This window comes from Dasypus novemcinctus, chromosome 27 (genome assembly GCF_030445035.2).
Source record: "Dasypus novemcinctus isolate mDasNov1 chromosome 27, mDasNov1.1.hap2, whole genome shotgun sequence".
Classification (NCBI taxonomy): Eukaryota; Metazoa; Chordata; class Mammalia; order Cingulata; family Dasypodidae; genus Dasypus; species Dasypus novemcinctus.
The window spans coordinates 19,622,305-19,640,067 of NC_080699.1; the positions used below are offsets into that span (position 1 = coordinate 19,622,305).

The 17,763-nt window shown below is 45.8% G+C and overlaps 1 protein-coding gene across 1 annotated transcript; it reads left to right on the top strand.

Annotated features, from left to right (window-relative positions):
• Positions 1-14,912: 14,912 nt before the first annotated feature.
• On the top strand, positions 14,913-15,443 carry LOC101438469 (large ribosomal subunit protein uL23-like). Its single transcript, XM_058289483.2, has one exon. It carries the CDS (start codon positions 14,922-14,924, stop codon positions 15,390-15,392), a length of 471 nt encoding a protein of 156 aa, XP_058145466.1. The 5' UTR covers positions 14,913-14,921; the 3' UTR covers positions 15,393-15,443.
• Positions 15,444-17,763: the final 2,320 nt, after the last annotated feature.

The following is a 17,763-nucleotide window of genomic DNA, read 5'->3' on the forward strand; positions in this document are numbered from 1 at the left end:
AGTCTCAGAGGCCCCTGCTAACCTCCCTGTGTCCACCCCTGTCCATTCCTGCCTCACACGGTCCCAGCTCACGGGCTCACGATCACACCATCAGCCAAACCTCCCGGGACCTACAGACCCACGTGGGAGCCTCGGGCAGGAACAGTCACCTCTTCTCCTGCGCTCGACACAGCAGTGGGCGACCAAGGTTTCCCCCGAAACACTCGGGTCCCTTCCCTTTCTGGGAGCTATTTATAGCAAACTTGCGTGTGGCTGCTCCACCCAGATGAACTTAAGTTTCCCTAGTTTTAAAATAACAGAGGCACAATTTACCCAATAATCAACAACTATTAATCCAGAGGCTACACAGGAAGGCCTCGGCACTCTCCTACGCACTTGAAATTGTTGGACCCACTGTGGTATATAGGGAAATTACAGAAACCTATTAAGAAGCCAAAAAAGAGACATGGTATTAAAATCCCATTAGCCTAGCATCTAGAAAAAAAGAGGGTTAACATTTTAGTGTGCTCCTTCACATGCATTTTTTCCATACATTTTTTATATGGTTGAGATGGTACATGAAACCTAATTTTATATCACGGTTTTTAAATTTACCATTAGGTCATAATCATCTTCCCCAGATTAGGGTTGCCAGATTTAACAAACAAAATTCAGCACATTCAGTTAAATTTGAATTTCAGAGAAACAACAAAAATTTTTGGTATAAGTATGTGCCAAATATTGCACGGAACACACTTATACTTAAAAATTATTTTTCTAAAGTTCAAATTTAACTTACTTCCTGTATATTTTCTGGCAACTATCTGGTTAAAAATCCACAGATGATATCACAAGAAAGTTAAATTACAGACCAATATTCCTCATGAATATAAATGCAAAAATCCTCAACAAAATACCAGCAAACTGAATCCAACAGCTCATTAAAAAATTGTACATCATGATCGAGGGAGATTTATCCTGGGCATTTGCGACTAGCCCAACATAAGAAAATCAATTAGTGTACTATACCATAATGAAGGGGGAAAAAAACACAAGATTGTCTCAATCAATGCAGAAAAGGCATTTGTCAAAATTCAGTATCCCTTCCTGATAAAAACACTCAGAAAACTAGGACTAAAAGAAAACATTCTTATGATAAAGGGCATATATGAAAAACCCACAGCTAATATCCTACTCAATGATAGACGACTAAAGGCCTTCCCTCTAAGATTAGGAACAAGACAAGGATGCCCACTGCCACCACTACTGTTCAACGTTGCACTAGATGTTCCAGGCAGAGCAGTTAGGAAAGAAAAAGACATAAAAGGCATTCAAGGGAAATGGATGTGATTCAAGAGTTTGGGCTGTCATCTACCATATGGGGGGTCCCAGGTTTGGTTTCTGAGGCCTCCTGGTGAAGGCAAGCTGGCCCATGCCGCAAAGAGCTGACAGCCCACACTGCAGTGAGCTGGCCTGTGCCGCAAGCTGACACAACAAGATGATGCAACAAAAAAGAGACGTAGTGGAAAGACAGTGAAAGATGGAACAAACCAGGGAGCTGAGTGGTTTAAGCAATTGAGTGCCTCTCTCCCACGTTGGAGGTCCCAGGATCAGTTCCTGGTGCCTCCTAAAGAGAAGATGAGAAGAGAAGACAAGCAGACTCAGAAGAACTCTCAGCAAATGGACACAGAGAGCAGAGAGCAAGGGCAGGTGGTGGGGGGAGGGGGGTTGGAATAAATAAAATAAAAAATAAATCTTAAAAAAAAAAAGGCATTCAAATTGGAAAGGAAAACTCTCCCTATTTGTAGGTGACATGATCTTGTAAGTAGAGAATTCTGAAAAATCCACAAACAAAGCTACTAGGGCTAATAAATTAAACAAAATGGTAAAGTACAATATCAACATGCCAAAATCAGTGGTATCTTTATACACTAGCAATGCACAATCCAAAGAGGAAATCGAGGGGGAAAATTCTGTTTACAATAGCAACCAAAAGAATCAAATAATCTAGGAATAACTTTAACCAAAGATGTAAAGAACTCGTACAAGGAAAACTACAGAACATTGCATAAAGAAATTAAAGATCTAAATAAATGGAGGGATGTTTTGGGTTGATGGATTGGAAGACTAAATATTGTTAAGGTGTATTTCCCAAGGTGTTATACAAATTTGGCACAATTCCAATCAAAATTCCAACAGGCTTCTTTAAAGATATAGAAAAGCCGATTATCAAAATCATATGGAATGGTAAGGGGCCCTGAATAGTAAAAACCACCTTGAAAGAAAGAACAAAGTTTGAGAAGCTCAAGGCCTCATACTTGCTGACTTTAAAACTTGATATAAAGCTACAGTAATCAAAGCAGCATGGTACTAGCACAAGGACAGACATATAAATAAATGGAACCAAATTGAGAGTCCAGAAATAGACCCTCACACCTTTGGCCAATTGGTTTTTGACAAGGTTGGCAAGTCCACTCAGTGGGGAAAGAGTAGTCTCTTCACAAATGGTTCTGGATAGCCATATACAAAAAAATGAAGGTGGCCCTCCACCTCACACCATATGCAAAAATTAACTTAAAATCACCAAAGAATTAAATATAAGAAACAGAACTGTAAAACTCCTAGAAGAGGGAAGTGGCTATGGCTCAAGAGATTGGGCTTCTGTCTATCGTATGGGAGGACCCAGGTTCAATGCCCAGGGCCTCCTGGTAAAGGCATGCCCGTGTGGTGAGCCAGGCCTGTGCAGTGAGCAACACGGCAAGATGACGATGCAACAAAAGAGAGACAAAGGGGAAAGTCAAGGTGAGATGCAACAGAAACCAGGAACTGAGGCGTGCAAGCAACAGGGAACTGCTCTCCCATATCAGAGGTCCCCGGGATCAAATCCCAGTGAAGCCTAGAGGAGAAAACAAAAAGAGAAGATCAAAAGAAACACAGAAGATAACACAGCAAATGGATACAGAGAGCAAAAACAACAGAGTATGGGGGAGGGAGAGAAAAAATAATAATAAAGGAAATACCTTTAAAAAAAAAAAAATTCCTGGAAGAAAACATAAGAAAGTATCTTCAGGATCTTTTGTCAGGTAGTGGTTTCTTAGACTTTACTCCAAAAGCATGAGTAACAAAAGGAAAAAAGGGAAAAGTGGGACTTTATAAAAATAAAAATCTTTGTGCATAAAAGGATATTATCAAGAAAGTAAAAAGAAACCTATAGAATGGGAGAAAATATTTGGAAATCATATTCCTAATAATTAATATCCATAACACATAAAGAACACTTACAAGTCAATAAGAAAGAAAGAAACAACCCAATTAAATACTGGGGAAAAGACTTGAATAGACATTCCTCCAAAGAAAATACACATATGACCAATAAACACATGAAAAGATGCTCAATGTCATTGGTCATTAGGGAAATTCAAATAAAAACTAGAGTGAGATACCATTTCACACTCACTAGAATGACAACTATTAAAAAAAAAAGAAAAAAAGGGAAGTGAACTTGGTCCAGTGAATAGGGTGTCCGTCTACCACATGGGAGGTCCGCGGTTCAAACCCCGGGCCTCCTTGACCCGTGTGGAGCTGGCCCATGCACAGTGCTGATGCACGCAAGGAGTGCCCTGCCACGCAGGGGTATCCCCCACGTAGGAGAGCCCCATGAGCAAGGAGTGCGCCCCATAAGGAGAGCTGCCCAGCGCAAAAGAAAGTTCAGCTTGCCCAGGAATGGCGCCGCACACACGGAGAGCTGACGCAGCAAGATGATGCAACAACAACAAAAAATAAGAAATACAGATTCCCGTGCCACTGACAACAACAGAAGCAGGCAAAAAAAAATGAAGCACATGCAGCAAATGGACGTACGGAACAGACAACTGGATTGGGGGGGGGGGAATAAAAATAAATAAATCTTTTTTAAAAAAGAGAAAATTTTAAGTGTTGATAAGGATGCAGGAAAATAGGAACATTCACCCATTGATGGGAATGTAAAATTGTGTAGCCATTGTGGAAAACAGTTTAGGGATTCCTCAGAAAGATAAGTATAGAATTACTATATCACCCAGTAATCCCACTTCTAGGTATATGCCCCAAAGAATTTAAAGCAGGACCTCCAACAGCTATTTGCACACTGATGTTCACAACGCCAAAAGATAGAAGCAACCCAAGTGTCCATTAACAGATGAGTGGATTAACAAAATGTGCTAAATACATGCAATTGAGTAATATTTAGCCGTAACATAGATGAACCTTGAAGACATCATCTTGAGAGAAGCCATACACGCAAGGACAAATACTGTATGGTCTCATTTATATGAAATAAGTAGAATATGTAGCTTTATAGTCAGAAGCTACACTATAGGTTTTTGTTTCTGTTTTGGTTTTGTACTGTCATATCCCCAGAGTGTAGAATGGCACTTGGTACACGGTAGGAGCCCCATAAGTATTTGTTAAAGAATGGATACATATGCGTTCATGTGTGTATCTGGTTATTGATTCCATTTTATTGAATCATTAGTCTAGTCTTGAACTATTACCATACTGATTTCATTACTGTAGCCTCAGAAACAGTTTTGAAAATGTGATACAGCTGTTTCTCATATCACTCTTCTTTTTCACTTGCCCTCTTTGTCATTTCTGACTGGTTATTCTTCCCAATAAATTTAGAGGCATGAAAATGACAATTATAAAGTGCCCACTATGCGCCTGGCATGTCCTGAGCACTTTCGAGGCATCAACTACCATAACTCTCACAACAACCTTGCGAGGCAAGGACTATTCTTACCTCACTTTTCAGATGAGGCAACTGAGGCATAAATAACTTCCTCAAGTCACACATGCAGTAAGTGCTGTAGAGCTGCTCTTTGAACCCAGTCTGGCTCCAGAGTCTGCCCTCTGAACCACCATGCTATGCTGCCATATTAGTTTCTTGTTGCCACCATAACAAATTACCACAAGCTCAGGGGCTATGAAACAATATGTGTCTCTTGTCTCACAGTTCCACAGGCCATGCATCTAGGTAGGGCTTGGCTGGGTCCTCAGCTCAGGTCTCAGGCTGAAACCGAAGTGTCAGTGGTACTCTCTGCCAAGGCTGGGTCCTCTTCCAAGCTCGCTGGGTCCCTGGCATGTGGCCCCACAGCTGTGCACAGCACAGGAGTTTGCTTCCTCTTCCTCCAAGCCAGCAGGAGCCCCTCGGGGTCTAATTTTCTCTTCTGCCACCAGCCGGAGAAAATGCCCTGCTTTTAGAGGGCAATCGGCGTGATTGAACAAGCAGGGCCAAGGATCTTGGGGACCTAGCTTCAGAGCCCTACATGCCGCAGCTGCCCCTAATCCTCAGGATCCACTTCTTTCCCCTACTCTCCTCCCCAAAATGCAAGCAACTCTGTTGTCTTGATTGACCATGTTTTAAATTTGCACAGTAGTTTAGGAAGAATTGCCAGAAGAGCCTTTCCATTCAGGAAGGCTCCAGCCTTCTTTTATGGCTCTCAGTACAATTTTATGCTTTCTTTGCATAAGCTCCCCGCATAAGTTTATGGATTTTATTACTACAATAAGTGAGATTGTTTTTTCATTATGTTTGCTAATTATTTCTTGCTGGTAAAAAGAACTCTTTTTTTTTTTTAACCGCTTTTATAATAAACTGCCTGTATTTAAAGTGAGGATGTGATAAATTTTGACATACGTATATACCTATGAAATCATGAGCACAATTATGACAGTGAACAAATCTGTCACCGTCCCAGTTTCTTCATGACCTTTTGTAATCCCACCTCCAAACCCTACTGCCAACATTCTCGGGCATCCACTGATGTGCTTCTACTGCTAGGGATTTTTATATCATAGCTTATTTTCAGCTACCAAATTGTCCTATTATTTTTCACAGTTTTCAGTTTATTCTTTTGGGTTTTCTAGTACACAAACATATCACCGATTTATAATGTTTATCTCCTCTTTCCCAAGTTTATATTACTTAATCTGGTTCATGCATATTGAATTAAAGAATTTCCAGAACGTTCCAAAATAACAGTGATTCTTGTGTCATCCTTGATTTAAATGTAAATGCCTCCATTGTTTGGTTCGCTGTTAAATTGTTGGTATTGGTTTAGCAGAAAACCAATTATGATCGAAAGACAGGTCTTGCAGGATGGAGTAACAAGTTCAGTGTCCAGGTAATTTGCCCTTAAAAGCCTGGAGCTGTCTGCTTCCTCGCCTGCATCCTACCTGCCATTTCCAGACAGCTTCATTCATTCCCTCCTCTGTTTCTGGTACATGTACTTATTACACCTCTCACACTAGAATATAACCAATGCTTACTCTTCTCCATTACCAGATTGTGAACTAAAGCAGAAATTGTGCCTTTTATTTTTCATCTTATTGAGCAAAATACCTTGCACATACTAGGTACTTCATAACTTTTTATCAAATTGAATTGAAATACAATAATATTTACCTGAAATCATGGTTCGGTTCCCAACCCTGGATATGTATTAGAATCACCTTAGCAAATTGGAGGGGGGGAGTGAAAATATATGTATGTATTTTTAAATTAGTAAATGAGTATTAAAAAAATAAAACTAAGGATACAATTTCCCACGTCCCATTCCAGACCTCTTAAATTAGAATCTCTGGTCCTAGAAGCCCAGAATCTGGTTTTGTTGTTGTTTTTCAAGGTACCGGGACCTGAGGCTTGAGCCTGGGACTTCGTATGTGGGAAGCCGGCGCTCAACCACTTGAGCCACATCCACTCCCCCAGATACTGTATTTTTAACAAGCTCCCAGATGATCCTTAACCAGCCAGCTTGTCATGGGCTGATGATCAATTTGGAGAATCACGGTCTTAAAAGAACAAAGATAACCTGAAGCAAAGCCCCCGTACATTGTAAACCGTTGGTGCTAAGGGCATTTTAAAGATTGATCGCACAGCTATATTTTTCAGGGGGTGAACACAGTGCCAGGTCAAGTGCTTTATCTAGTGCAATTTGTTTCACCCTAGTTCGTCTCAGAACAAGAGCTGAGAAGCAGAGGACGCATTTGAACAGTAGCACGTGGCCTCCAGGAATTCCACCCCACCCTCAGCAGAAATAAACGTCTTGGGGTGCTGCTCATTCCAAACCCAGCCTAAGTAGCAGGGAGCAGTGGGGGCCCCCGGGATGCATGTTGAGAATAATCACTTTGGGAGGGATCTGATGACTAGAAACCAAACCAAATTTTTCATCAAATGCCTGGATTTGAATTCTGAAATAATTCAAGCTCTTGAGGAAGTAATAAACAACGATGAGGCCAGACAGCAAGGGCTCGTTCTCTGGGCCACTTCTGTCGGATGCATTATTTATAAGGTGGGGAACACATTATGTGGATTACATTTTGAGCATTTTTCTTCCCAGATATTCAATAAAAGCCACAAGCAAACAAAGCCGGCCCTAAGGTGTGGTTTCGTGACACCGTCAGGTGTCCTGACTCACGCTCCACGGCCTCCCATGGGGGGATCTGCAGGCCTGGCCCCACTGGGAAAGTCCCAGTGGCAGAGACCCTCAGAACAGGGGAGGCAGTTGAGAGTCCCGGCGGCCCCTTTATTTCACAGAGGAGACCAGGCCAGCTGGAGAGGGAAAGCAGTTTGCTGGTTGTGCCCAGCGAGGCAGGGGCTACGCCAAGATGAGAACCATCTTGGGCTCTGAGTCCAGTGCTCTTGCCTCCCCTGAGAAGGTCTGCTGAGTCTTGGGACATTTATTTCTGGGGAAAAGGTCTTTGGATGTCATCAGACTTGCAAAGGCATTCCTGACCCTCGCCGCGTTGAGTCACTTTCCAGAAGCCTCTCTTGGGCCACTGCTTCTGTCCAGCCTCCAACACCATTCCCTGCATTCCTGCAGCCACCTCCACATCCTGGCTCTGGTCGTGATCTGTTCTCCACGCTGCTGCTAGAGGGCCCTTTCCAAAACGCAAATCTGCCTTGGCCACCACCCTGCTGATAGGAACGCCAGGCTCCCAAGAACCCTCGGGATAAAACTCCAAACTAAGTCACACAAAATTCTCCACAGTCTCGCCCTCTCCAGCCTCAAAACTCATGGACTTGCTGCTCTGTGCCCACCCCCGTCCCCCCCGGGGAGAGCCTGGGTCTCAGTGGGAAGGTCTGAGCTGGTATCTGTCTGGCATCGAGCCCGTGCCCTTTGTATGACAGACCTTGCCCACCCCAGTGTGGAAGGCCCCTTAATCTCTGCTCTGCCCTGATTATATCCTACAGGATTGAGCCTGGGACCCCACACTTGGGAAGCAGGTGCTCAGCCACTGAGCTACACCTGCTCCCCCAGAGCTTTCTTATAGTCCCTGAGGACCCACCCACATTGGTCATATACACAAGTTCCCTCTAGCAACGAAAACCTGATGGGATCCATTCCAGCACTAAGGATTCAACGGCCAAGCACGAAGCACCAAATTTGCCCCAGCCACTGTGCCAAGTACTCAAATATAAGCAAGGATAAAACATAGCCCCCAGTTATTAGACATCAGGGAAATGCAAATCAAAATCACAATGACACACCTCTTCATACCTCCTAGAATGGTTATAACCCAAAACAGATAAGAACAATTTTGGGTGAAGATGTGGAGAATTGGGAAACTCCATACACACTGCTGGTGGGAATGTTAGATGGTGTAGCCACGTTGGAACACAGCCTGGCAGTTCCTCAAAAGGTTAAACATAGTGTAACTGTGTGACCCAGAAACTCCACTCCTAAGAAGACACTCAAGAGAAATGAAAATATTTATCTGTGCAAAAAATTTGTACACAGATATTCATAGCAGCATTATTCATAATAACCACAAAGTAGAAACAACCCAAATGTCCATCAATTGACGAACAGATAAATAAAATGTAGCATATCCATACAGTGAAATATTACTCAGCAAACAAAAAGGAATGAAGTGTTGATACATATTCCAACATGAATGAACCTTGCAAGCATCATGCTGCGTGACAGAGGCCAGGCACAAAAGGCCACACATTGTTTGATTCCATTTATTCCATTAATTTGCCCAGAATAGGCAAATTTATAGAGACAGAAATTAGATTCGTGGTGGCCTAAGGCTGGGGGAGGGAAAGCTGGGAGGAAATGGGGAGTGACTGCTAATGGGCATGGGGTTTTTTGGGGGTGATGAAATGTCCTAAAACGATTGTGGTGATGGTTGCACAATTCTGTGTATACACTAAAAACAACTGAATTGTATACTTTAAACAAGTGAATTATATGGAATGGAAATTATATCTCAAGAAAACAATGTTTTGGGTTGAACTGTGTTCCCCAAAAAGGTGTGTTGACGTCCTAATCCTCAGACCTGTGAAGGTGACGTTTGGAAATAGGGTCTTTGCCAATGTGACCATGTTAAGATGAGGTCATACTGGAGGAGGTGGCCCTAACCCAATGACTGGTGTCTTTCTAAGGAGACAGAGTCTCAGAAACACAGACACACACGTGACGTTGGGCACACGGATCGGAGGGAGGTAGCTATAAGCCAAGGAACGCCAAGAATTGCCAGGAGCCTCCAGGAACTGGGAAGAGGCAAGGAGGGTTCTGCCTTGAGCCTTCAAGGGACCCCCACCCTGGGCTGAGAGAGGGGGCTCCCCGGGAGGTTTGTGACTAGACAGTAAGGCTGCCTCCCCGTTCCCCCTTTTGGAGTCAGCCTAACTGAGGGTACAGAGCAGCTGGTCCGCCACTCGGGATCCCGATTTTAAAACTCACACGATTATTTTAGTGCCACGCTCCGCTATGCCATCCCCTCCAGCCATTCCTGCAAGAACTCCCCTGCCGCCCGTCAACGATTAACCGCGCGTGCCTGCGAGAGGCTCTGCTAAGCAGCCCCAGGTGGGGACCTCCCAGAGACTGACCAGGGTTGGGGGGCGGGGGCCGGTGCTTACTGGTGTCTTCCTAAAGCACTTGTAGTCTTCCCCCACCTCCAGGATCCAATTTCAGGTGTGGCCGGTGTGGCCCAGCCCAGCCAGAGTCCTCTAATGACTGCTCCAGGCTACCCAGGAGGACGGCTGGGCAGGGCCACCAACCCCAGGAGACAGGCCAGCCAGGACCGAGGGCCGTCCCCAGCTGCCAGGCAGGACTGCGAGGGTCAGCCCAGTCCCCACCGGGATGGGAAGCACTTTGCCAAGGGGAGGCTCTCCTCTCACTCTTCAGCGATAGGAGGGTTTCACAATTAACCTCGCACCATCTTACAAAGTAATTCCTTCTAAATTAGCCCCACCAGAGCGGGCATTTAACCCTTTTTTTTTTTTAAGATTTATTTTATTTATTCTCCCACCCCGCCCCCCAGTTGTCTGCTCTCATGTCCATTCGCTGTGTGTTCTTCTGTGTCCGCTTGCATTCTCGGTGGCACCAGGAATCTATATCTCTTCTTGTTGCATCATCTTTCTGCGTCAGCTCTCCGTGTGTACAACATCACTCCTGGGTGAGCAGTGCTTTTTTCACGCAGGGCAGCTCTCCTTGAGGGGTGCATTCCTTGCACATGGGGCTTCCCTATGCGGGGGACACCCCTGCATGACACAGCACTCCTTGCACACATCAGTACTGCGCATGGGCCAGCTCGTCACATGGGCCAGGAGGCCCTGGGTTTGAACCCTGGACCTCCCATGTGGTAAGCGGACACGCCATCCATTGAGCCACATCCACTTTCCAGCATTTAACCTTTATTATGGGCCTACTATGGTCAAGAAATTGTAACAGGCATTTTTCAAAATAGTTCACTATTTATTCTCTGCACAACAGCCAGAGTTGTTTAAAGCATAAATCAGCGCGTGCCACAGCCCCATTGCATTCTCTTTCCCTGGCCCTGAGAATAGAATCCCAGGCCTCTCCCACGGCCTCCCAAGCTCCTGTGTGACCCAAGCCTGGACTGCTCCTCCCACCTCAGGTCCCATCCCCATTGCTCCCTCCCTTGCTCAGGCCACTCTGGCCCTCCTGCTCTTCTTCGGACACATCAAGCATGCTTCTGTCTGTGCCAGGGCCTTTGCACACTCTCTCTTTCACCTGGAATATTGTTCCTGGAGTCTAGTGTCTCTCTCCCTCACTTCCTTCAGGTCTCCAGTCAAATGCCACCTCCTTAAAGAGGGGCTCCCTGACCATCCTATTAAATTAAATAGCACCCTTCCATTGTTCTCTTTCCCTTCACCCTGGTTTATTTTTCTTCATGGCACTCACTGTTATATTAAGTGTTTTTTTGTCTACTCCCCACACTGACACACGAGCTTCATGAGCAGGCACATGAACTGTTTTGTTTACTGCTGTAAACCCAGAACCTAGAATAATGCCTGGCGTGTCCCAGGTGCTCAAATACTATTTATTAAGTGACCATCAATATTCAGTCTCCTTATGAAGGGCTGATCCGTCCATCTCCACTTCACAGGGGAGCAAACTGAGGCTTAGGAAGGCTATGTGACTTGTTCAGAATCACGTAGCTACTAAGTGGCAGATGTGGAACGCGAACCAAAATTGCTCTCATGCCAAACCCTGTGTTCTTTCAATTAGATCACAACCCCTCACTTCTGAAACACAGTCCTTTGTGGAACTGTGTGGGCAGGGAGCTTAAAAGGGAAGAGACTCCTCAGAGAAATAAGGAACCCGCCGCCCTCCTTCTCCTCCTCCAGTTCTCAGCTGATGTTTTGTGACATTGAAGCTGGGGCAATACCAGCTAGAAACATTTATGGATTCCAAAGCCAAGCATGCTCGAAAGCTCAGTAATTCAGGCAATCCCATCCTGGCAGTGAAGTTGCTGGTGGCAAGGAAAAGTTCCAGTGAGTTTCAAGGTGACAACAATTATACCCTTTAGGGCTTAAATCCTTTTTGGAAGAAAACTGAAAGGTAATGAAAAAAATGAATGAAGCACTTAGTGTAAACTCTACCACCAAAGTCAATTCGTGGCCTAAAACAAAACTTCAAAGAAGTTCCAGAAAATCAATCAGTGGTTTATTACACAGACCAGCAAACATCAGGTGGGTATTACACATATTAAAAGTATCAAGAGTATAAGGATCTGAGTGCATCCAGAACAGGGGTCAGCAAATTTTTTCTATAAAGGGCCAGATAGTAAATATTCTAGGTTTGCCAGCTGTACTGTTCTGTTTCAACTACCCAGTTCCACCATTACAGTTCCAAAGCAGCCGTACACAACATGTAAACAAAGGAGCATGGTCATGTACCGATAAAACTTTATTACAAAAACAGGCAGTGGGCAAGAGAGCTGCAGTGTGTCCATGGCTGATGGAGACTAATGTGCTTGTGTGATGAATGATCCTCAGCCATGGAGAGATGAGATGTCTGTCACAGCAAGTCATGAAAGAGGAAAAAGAAATGGGAAGTCATTCAGCATTCATCCAACAAATATTTATTGAGCATCTATCACCTGCCAGGCTAGTCCAAACATAGTTGTCCGATAAAGAAAACCGAAAAGGTCCCTGCTTCTCCTGAACCTCACATTCCTTAAGGACAGCAGACCGTACAACAAATAAATGAACGAGATCCTTTTGGACGGAGATAAATGCTAAGTTATAGGTTGAGTTGTGTCCCCAAAGAAGACACATTGAGGTGTGACCCCGGTACCTATGAAGGTGACCCGATTTGGAAGGAGGGCCTTTCAGATGTAATCATGTTAGGGTGAGGTCCTACTGGATTAGGGTGAGGTCCCACTGGATTAGGGTGAGGTCCCACTGGATTAGGATGAGGTCCCACTGGATTAGGATGAGGTCCCACTGGATTAGGGTGAGGTCCTACTGGATTAGGATGAGGTCCTACTGGATTAGGGTGAGGTCCTACTGGATTAGGGTGAGGTCCCACTGGATTAGGGTGAGGTCCTACTGGATTAGGGTGAGGTCCTACTGGAAGAGGATGGGCCTAGTGCCAGTGACTGGCATCCTTATAAGAAGAGGGAAATGTGGGCACAAAGCCCCACGGGGAAGAAGACCCAGGACAACGGAGGCTGAGGTTGGAGTGAGGCAGCTACAGGTCAGGAGATGCCAAGATGGGGGCAACCACCGTGAGCTGGGAAGAGGCAGGAAGGACCTTCCCCTAGAGCCTCCGGACGGGGCCTGGCCTAGCCGACACCTTGATTTTGGACTTCCGGCCTCCAGAAGGGTGAGAGAATAAATTTCTGCTGTTTTGAGTCACCCAGTTTGTGGTACTTTGTCATGGCAGCCCCAGGAAACTTGCCCATGTGCAGGATACAATGAAGACGGGGCTCAGGCTGGAGGCAGCTTCAGATGTGTGTGTGTGGGGGGAGGGCGGGGCAATGACGTTGTTTGTCAAGAGAGACCTCCCTGATAAGGTGACAGCTGAGCCAAAACCTGAATAAGAAGAAGTTGCCATCCCTGGAAAGCTCATGCCTATTAGGCACCCAGTGTATACCTACGCTCATTGAATCTTCACAGGCCTGGTGCTGCAGCTGGGCGAGCAGAGGCTGGGTGGGTTGAGAAGCTCCCCCAGCAGGACTTCCAAGCCAGGCCCCTCTGGCACCAAAGCTTGGACTCTTTCTTTCTCAGCAGCATCACCCAGTCATGTCACAGCAAGAGGACTTGAGAACTCCCTTCGAGAATTTAAAGCATCCTTTCAGCCTAACGTGTTTGGTTAGCGGCCTAAATGCATATTAAAATGCAGATTAAATTTTGACTGTATTACAGCATCAAAAATGGCTTTGACTACCTGATGCTTGAAATTATTCCATTTCGCACGTTAAAAAACTGGCTAAAAATTTTTTTTTTTCATACTGTGTTCCTAAACAAGATAGGTTTCAGGCTGCCATTTGCAAGCATCTCCCTGCAAACAAAAAACATTCATGAATAACATTTTCCCCAATAAATGAAAAGCTAAAATGAAATGCGTTTTTCCTTTCTTTTTAAGATTGATTTTGGCAGTGTTAGAGACACCTGGATGTACTCTATCAGAATTCCTATTAACTAAAAGCAGCTTGCTGATTTGATCAAGATGATCATGAGACAACCAATTCTCCTTATCTTTTGAATGTCGACATGTGTGTTCCTTATGATTCCTGTCTTCAACCAGTGGTCCATTTGGAATAAAAATGACACAAAACATGACTAATTGTAGGAACGGTTTATCTGCCGTGGCGTGCCCCCGCCCACCAGAGCAGTGAGCAGTGTTTAGCTGCATGTGCTCGCTCCATATGCCCCCCCGACAGCTCTGACTGCTCCTTTTAGGGGGATGCGATTATTGAAACAACCATTCTGCTCACTGGCTTTTGCAAGCTAGAGATGGAGACGTGCAGTCCCTGGACTAGGGAGAGGCGAGCGAGACACTTGCATTCTCCTGAGCGAGTGCCTCCTTGTATTTTGCACCCTAGGAGCTTCACTAGCCTCACCCTAGACCTGGCCCTGCCACACACACACACACACACACACACACATACACTGCAACCTTGATCTCTCCTTGAGCCAGCAGTTAGGAAACGCCGCCGCCAGCTGCTTGCTCCTAAAACCTCCCCAAGTGGAGCTGAACTTAGACTTCCTGGGCCCGTGACCGTGGCTGGCACAGTGGAGCGAGAGCTGCTTGGCTTGAGTCCGTGCATGTGGGTCACTCCCATCTGTGTCTCTCTCAAGCTGGGTCTGAGTGAAGCTGTTTTGACATTTTGGGCTGTAAGAAAAACATCATGTGTGTTTTTTTCATGACATTTCTTTTTTTCTATCTTCTTTCAGAAAGATAAAGAACTTTAGAAGGACTTGACTGAGGTGATGACAGCATAACTCTGTGATGAAAATGAGAGCCACTGAGTGCGCACTTGGAGTGGCCGTACAAAGCACGGGACTGTGTAACACAGGGAGTCCACAGGTGGCTGACGGACGGTGCTTAACAGAGCAAGTATGAGAACGATCTCTCCTGCACTATAATAAATATACAATACTAATACAGGGTGTTAATAATCAAGTGGGCCTTTTCACGAAGATGGCGCCGAAAGCGAAGAAGGAAGCGCCTGCCCCTCCCAAAACAGAAGCCAAAGCAAAAGCTTTGAAAGCCAAGAAGGCAGTACTGAAAGGCGTCCACAGCCACAAAAAAAAGAAGATCCGCACGTCATCCACCTTCTGGCGGCCTAAGACGCTGCGTCTCAGGAGACAGCCCAAATATCCTCAGAAAAGCGCCCCCAGGAGAAACAAGCTTGACTACTATGCCATCATCAAGTTCCCCCTGACCACTGAGTCAGCCATGAAGAAGATTGAAGACAACAACACACTTGTGTTCATTGTGGATGTCAAGGCCAACAAGCACCAGATCAAGCAAGCTGTGAAGAAGCTCTATGACATTGATGTGGCCAAGGTCAACACCCTGATCAGGCCTGATGGAGAGAAGAAGGCATATGTTCGACTGGCTCCTGACTATGATGCTTTGGATGTTGCCAACAAAATTGGGATCATCTAAACTGAGTCCAGCTGGCTAATTCTAAATATATTAAGTTTTGTGACAATAAAAAAAAATATATATAATCAAGTGGGTTGGAAGAAAAAAATCCACGAAATGTAAAATATGGGCTATGCTTAGCTCACAGTTTGTAACAACTGTTTCTCAGCAATGCAAGGTGCTGGTGGTGGGGTGAGGTATGGGAGCCCTGCATGACGACACGCATGTTTGTTTTTGTAGGGTCACAACTTCTGCTATGTACTTACTGTTTATGTACGTATGTGTACATATGATACACTTCAATAAAATGTAATAAATTAAAAAAAGGACTTTAGGAGGAAAGCACAAAACAAAAGACGTCACTGTCACTGATTACAGAAACCTCCCACCACTATAACCAGTTTTCAAAATATGGGAGCCTGAGCGGGGAGGGATTCGCAGAGGTGCTCTGCTCCTGCCCTCCGCCTCCAGCCAATCACACCTGCAAGCCCACCTCGTGGGTAGGTGGGGGAAGCCCTCCATACAGAAAGAGTTTGGGGAACCTGGGGCTGCAGCTACCTCATTACAGAATCTTGGTGAGTTTGTATCACTCTGAAATGGAGGAAATAATACCTACCCTATTTACCTGTCAGCCAGTTGGGAAGCTCTGAACACAGCAATTTACATGCTAGTCTTTTTTAAGGCATCAAGCACTATAAAAATGAAAGAAATTATGTAAAATCTCTGTATCTCAATGTAGAGTCAGTCATGCAGCAGAAAGTTTTTCCTTATGGCTAATTTGTGCTTTGGAGATGGGTAAAACCACATTCAAATCCCAACACCAGCGTTCTTCTCTGTGACTCTGAGTACCCATTTCCTGATTTGTAAAACTGATGTGGGCTATGGGTGGAAGGCTCTTTGTCTCTTCAGAGATAACTAAGTTGTTTGACTTGTGGGTGTGAAACGGTAAGAGGCTGCAGTCCTGCTCTTAGGGACCAGCAGGCTCCAGTCCCAGGAAATGTTTAACAAAGCAAGGGCTATAAACTTTAAGTATTTAGGGGAAATGCAAAAACCAAGGCTTATCTAAAATGTCTGGAGTCCTTGCTAAAAGCTTACCTAAGATGTGAAAGAGATATATGCTAATTGAAGCCTATTGAGAACTGAAACAAAGGGACCATTTGGCCTTTCCTCTCTGTATAAAAGACGTTTGAAAATCTTGTTCGGGGCTCGGGATTCAAACTGAAAGCTCCCGAGTCCGGCCGGCCGTCAATAAACCATTTTTCCTTCTCAAAATCATTGCTGAGTCCTGGCCTCTCTATACTCAAATAATTGAACTTCTCTTAAATTCCACAACAAAACGAGAATGTGAAATCTGTCCCAGAGGGCTGTTACAAGGGTTACGTGTACCAGCTCACACACTGGAAGTCTTCAGAAACTGTATTTGAATAAAGTTTCATTACAAAAACAAACCTTCGGAGTTATTGAGAATCCATGGCATCCTCTTGTTCTCTAGAGACAGCAGCCACTGCCTCTAATTGCTCCCAGTTCTCCAATCCCTGTCCTTTAAATGAGTGATTCTCCAGCTTCCGGGATTCTCAATCTTATGGAGAATCACATAAAAATTTCAGGCCCTCTCTACAGAAAAGTTCATAGGCAAAATTTTGTGCACAATTTCAGGAGGCTCCGGAACCTTGTGAAACGCGCCCACGTGTCTCCCACTGAGCCCACGGACCCCCGTCGACAACCTCAGCTTTGAGGCCCACCCCTCCAGCGGACTCGCACCCCTTCTCTGAGACAGCCCCCTGCAAGGTGGCGTCGGAGGGCCTCCCTGCCCTGAGGTGACCTCAGAGGCCAACGACAGGCTGGCAGGCAAACTTGGAGCAGCTTGGAATTTGTCCAGAAACAATCAAGCGGAGGAGAAAGGCACCTCCGCACAGCCTGAGCCTGGCAGACCACAGCCCCGTTGCCAAAGTCAGGCTTTCAGAGTGCCAGGCCCGGTGTACCCGAAATCTCAGCTAAGAGACATCCCACCAGCAGCGGGAGAGCGGGGTTAGAGACAGGGGACGGCGGGCGGCCTCCGGGGGCTGCCGCAGAGGCCCCCGCGGGCCGGTCTAGGCGGCGTCCCCGCGGCCGAGGCGCCCCCCGCCGGCAGCACCGCCGTCTCGCCCCGCTCGCCGTGGGCGCCCAGGCCCGCGCTCCCCTCCAGCTGCGCTGCGGGTGCCCCCTGGTGCGCGGCTTCAGGCCCAGGGGCCTCCAGCACCACCTGGGAGGGGTGACTGGGGTCACATGTGCGGTCACCACCCCGTTCTCTCTGCAGTCTCATTTGCAGACCTCGGGAGGCCCAGGCGAGGTCCCGCTCCTAGAAGGAAGGCGGCCAGTTCCTGTCCTCTGGGGTGGGCGGGGCTTCAGTTAA

What these genes read in the sequence shown, in the direction of transcription:
- LOC101438469 (XM_058289483.2), top strand. Translation starts at nt 14,922, where the DNA reads ATGGCGCCGAAAGCGAAGAAGGAAGCGCCTGCCCCTCCCAAAACAGAA.